Source organism: Etheostoma cragini, unplaced genomic scaffold (genome assembly GCF_013103735.1).
Source record: "Etheostoma cragini isolate CJK2018 unplaced genomic scaffold, CSU_Ecrag_1.0 ScbMSFa_2355, whole genome shotgun sequence".
NCBI classification, from domain to species: Eukaryota; Metazoa; Chordata; class Actinopteri; order Perciformes; family Percidae; genus Etheostoma; species Etheostoma cragini.
In genome coordinates, this window is record NW_023266507.1 from 1 (window position 1) to 4,172 (window position 4,172).

The 4,172-nt window shown below is 53.6% G+C and overlaps 1 protein-coding gene across 1 annotated transcript; it reads right to left on the reverse strand.

Annotated features, from left to right (window-relative positions):
* Positions 1-54: 54 nt before the first annotated feature.
* Positions 55-3,780, reverse strand: LOC117940385 (BCL-6 corepressor-like; the record flags this gene model as incomplete). The annotated part of the gene is made up of 2 exons (XM_034865696.1): positions 1,520-3,780; positions 55-1,264 (listed from the first exon to the last, which is right to left on the reverse strand). Coding segments are annotated over exons 1-2 (3,471 nt in total), but the record flags the coding sequence as incomplete, so codon positions are not given.
* Positions 3,781-4,172: the final 392 nt, after the last annotated feature.

Consider the following 4,172-nt stretch of genomic DNA (forward strand, 5'->3'; position numbering starts at 1 on the left):
GTGTGTGTGTGTGTGTGTGTGTGTGTGTACCTGTGTGTGTGTGTGTGTGTGTACCTGCAGTGCTTTCTGCTCCCTGCTGGAGAACAGCTCCGTGCTCGTGCTTCTGAAGCGGTCTCCTACGTACCCGGACGAGTTGGCGATGCGTCTGGTGAGGCCGCAGCGCCGGTCTCTGCCGCAGCAAGACCCGTCCCCGTCCCCCTCCGGAAAGTCCACGTTGTCCCCATCGTCTCTGTCCACGTCTCCGCTGCCGAGCCCCGAGGACAGACCGTCACATTTCCGGTTGTCTTGACTCAGATCCGGCAGATTAAAGCCTCCATTTGTGGGATTTCCAGGTGAAACGGGCTGAAAACTGCCCCCAAATGTCAGGACCCGGTCTCTCTTATACCCCAGAGACTCGCCTCTGGGGGGCGCACTTCTGCAATCTGGACAACAACTTCCACACGCAGGCGCTCGGAGACTGTCTCCGCAGTCTGGACGCATGGAAGTTGGACATCTGGGGTTGCCGTGGGTCGGTCCAGATTCAGACGTTAGGGGGTTCAGGTTTCTGCAACATGGACCCACAAAATGTCCGCTGACTGGAGGTGGATCTCCGCTTGGGTCAGAGTCGACACAAAATGGAGGCCGGGGATTCAACGTCGGCCCTTCTGAGAGACATAAAGCATCCGATTGGTTTCCATTTTTGGAGTTTTTCTCAAGGTTATAAGGATCCGATTGGTTTTCATTTTTGGAGTTTTTCTCAAGGTTAAAAGCATCCGATTTGTTGCCATTTTTGTAGTTCTTCTCAAGGATATACGGATCCGATTGGTTGCCATTTTTGTAGTTTTTCTCAAGGTTAACATCTGTGTTGTCCGAGGTCTTTGACGTCGCTTCGTCTCCGTTCAGATCTCGGTTGCATGGGGGACTTCTCGGGTTGATGCTAACACACTCTAGGGACCTGGTCTTCATAAGTCCTGGGACCCGGGGATTCAACTTGGGACTTTCTGATGAACATCTGTCCCCAAAGGATGAACTCTTTGTGAACTCTTCGGTTGCCACGGAGTTAGGTTTGGCGTTGTCACGCCAACAACTGTCCAACGGGTTGTGTCCTGGGTCTGTGTTGACGTGAGGCCGATCCGAGTCTTCAGCACCACAGACTCCGGTTTTAGACTTTCTTGAAAATTGCCGTGGAGACGTCCGAGCGCAGCGCATCGTCTGCTCCTCGGGGAGGTCTGGGATCGGACTCAGGGACTCCTCCTTTTCGAGGGTGTCCTCCTGGACGTCGTCGCTATGACGATGAAAACAAGAAGAGATCAGAGAGAGAGATCAGGATGTTGTTAATGTTACATTTCTTTATTACAATCAACACTGAAATTATTAAAGGCACTAGCAAGCTGCTGAGGGGGGGGGGGGGTCCTTAAAGCTGCATTATATCTGATCTCCTGCGGAGGGGGGGGGGGGGGACTCATAGCAGATCTCCACAGAACAATGGGGGACAGTACGCATCCTCTGTCCACTGATATGCGGTCTATGGGTTACTTACCTCCAGTTATTCCTGTTCTTGGGCTTTAAGTCTGGTCTCTGCACGGCAGCCTGGGTGGCAGGAGGCGGTTTCGGAGGACCTCTGTCTGGGATTTGGTTCCAGCTCTCGGCGCCAAGCCTAGAGGAATCTCTGAAGCTGGAGCTGTGCATGGTGATGGACAAACCATCACCCGGCTCCTCCTGGACCAGCTCGATGCAGACCTCCTCTCTGGTACAAGGGAGGCTTTTGCTTGAAGCTGTGATGGTTTTGTTTGTGGACTTTTCACTCCCTTTGTCCCTGTTTTGGGAGCTGTCAACATCCAGCCTATCCTGGTCCCGGTTCAGATCTAAGTTCCAGGTTTTGTCTTGGGTCTCAATTTGCTTGAGACTAGCATGGGAGGAAACAGACGGAGGCGCCATTCCTTGAGAGTTCTGGTACGCCATAAAGTCCCCCTGGTTGGGATGGACTCCAATATAAGGAAGTCCATGTTTTGGTTGGTAAAAGCTGCTGTTGCCGAGCAGGGCGGGGTGTGTGTAGACGGGTCCTTTGCCGGGTGTCGTCATGCGTTGCAAGGACATATTCTCAGCAACGGAGTACGGGATGTAGCGGTTGGTGTACCCTAAACCAGGAGGGAGGTAGGAGTCGTAGATATCACTGGAGGAGTTTCCAGTCCCCCCCAAACGAGACTGCTGTTTCTGCAGTGGATGAAGTTCGTGAAGTTCTGGTTTAGTGATGCTCTGTTTCCCGGGACGAGTCTCTTCTAGTCTTTGGGCTTTCTCCAAATCTGGAGGAGGCGCTCGTTGCCATTCGACTTTGGCCTTTGGGGAAGGACACGATGCGGAGGGTCTTCCCTGGGAGGCAGGGATGCTTCTTACCTCGACGGTCTTGGAGCCAGGGGAGTTTTGAGGCTGTGGATTGTGAGAAACATTCTCTAAGCTCTTGTTTTTCTTTATAATTTGGGAGCTTCTGCTGTGGTCCGAGCCGTCAGCGGCAGATAAAGGACCCGGGACAACCCAATTCGAGGGTACACTGCCGATCGTTTCAGGACGATCTGGAGTCTTTTCTGGTGTAACAGGAAGGGTTCGACCCTGCTTAAGTTTTTGGTCCTTACTGGTTAGCAACCCGTAACAAGTTGGTGGTAAAAACTTGGCCCTGGAATCTAGTTTGGATGGGAATCCAGTTGTGAATGCTTCCAACTCTTTGGCAGACAGATGCGAGGGTATGTCCACGGGGTTTTTGGCAAGTTTTTGAGGTCCAGTTCTGTCCAGTGATGTCTTGGCAGGTGATGAACACGTCTCTGCATTTGAGCGGTTTGAGGAGTTTTTTTCTTTGGCCTGGCCCGTGAAAAAGGGGAGCGACGCTGACACTGAGGCTGAGGACGAGGTGGTGCTTCTGTAAAGCGCCTTCTGGAGGTCTGTAGCGGTGGTTTTGAGCTGTTGGGGTGGGGAAACTAAGCTCAGAGGATGTGTAACTGCGGGTGAATCTACAGCAGAAGTGCTAGCTGAACTGCTGACAGGAACACCACTACTTCCTTTGCTTGCTTGAGGCTGGGGCTCCTGGTGGATCTGGGGACTAAAGGCCGACTTTTCCTGGTGAACCTGAGGACCGAGGCCTTCCAATGTCTTCTCCTGGGAGTGAGGAAGAGGGGAAAGGACAGAAGGGGCTGGAGTTGCCGTAGGGATTCTGATTAAAGACCCCATCGGGGGGGAAATATGCGCCTGGCCGTAATGAGGCAGGTAGTAAAGTCTCTCCTCCCCAGGTGCACCGCCCCCTGTCGCACACAAGGATTGATACGCCAGCGGTTGGTGGAGGAAGGGGGACGGCTGGGAAAGGAAGGACGCCTTGTACGCCATGTCCAGGAAGGGGTACATTGTTGCATCAGCGTAAGGGCTGATCCACGGCAACCTCAGGAAGCTGCCGGCGCCGGTCAAGACCAGGTCTGACTGCTTATCGCTGGGCAATACTCGGCGGTCCATCCCTGAACCGTCAACTCCTGCAGCAGGGACCACCTGGGGCTTCTGTAACCCCTGGGGCTGGGTCTTATAAAGTCCAACATATCCGGATTTCTGTCCATCCAGGAGCGTTACACCTGGCTTGTACAGGAGATCGTAGCCCAGCGGGAGAGAGCCAGCCTCCTGGGGCTTTTCTGCAGAGAGGGGGTGGATGCCGGGGTAGAAGACTCCTCCCAAGGGGCGGTAGTTTTCTCCCACAGCGTTGCGGTCAATGTTGAGGGCAGCTAGCGGGTTCATCCTGTAAGATGCACTGGCATCTACCTGTAACATGAAGCAGAGAGTTCATTTATAAAATAAGTACTAGAGAGGGGCTCAAGGCACGTCCAGCTGGGAGGAGGCCTTGGGGAAGACCCAGGACTAGGTGGAGAGGTTATATCTCCAACCTGGCCCGGGAACGCCTCGGGATCCCTAACAGGGACGTTGTAAAGGGTCCTCTGGTGGACAGACTATGCAACACCATCACTAACAGGGACGTTGTAGAGTGTCCTCTGGTGGACAGACTATGCAACGCCATCACTAACAGGGACGTTGTAGAGCGTCCTCTGGTGGACAGACTATGCAACACCATCACTAACAGGGACGTTGTAGAGCGTCCTCTGGTGGACAGACAACACCATCACTAACAGGGACGTTGTAGAGCGTCCTCTGGTGGACAGACTATG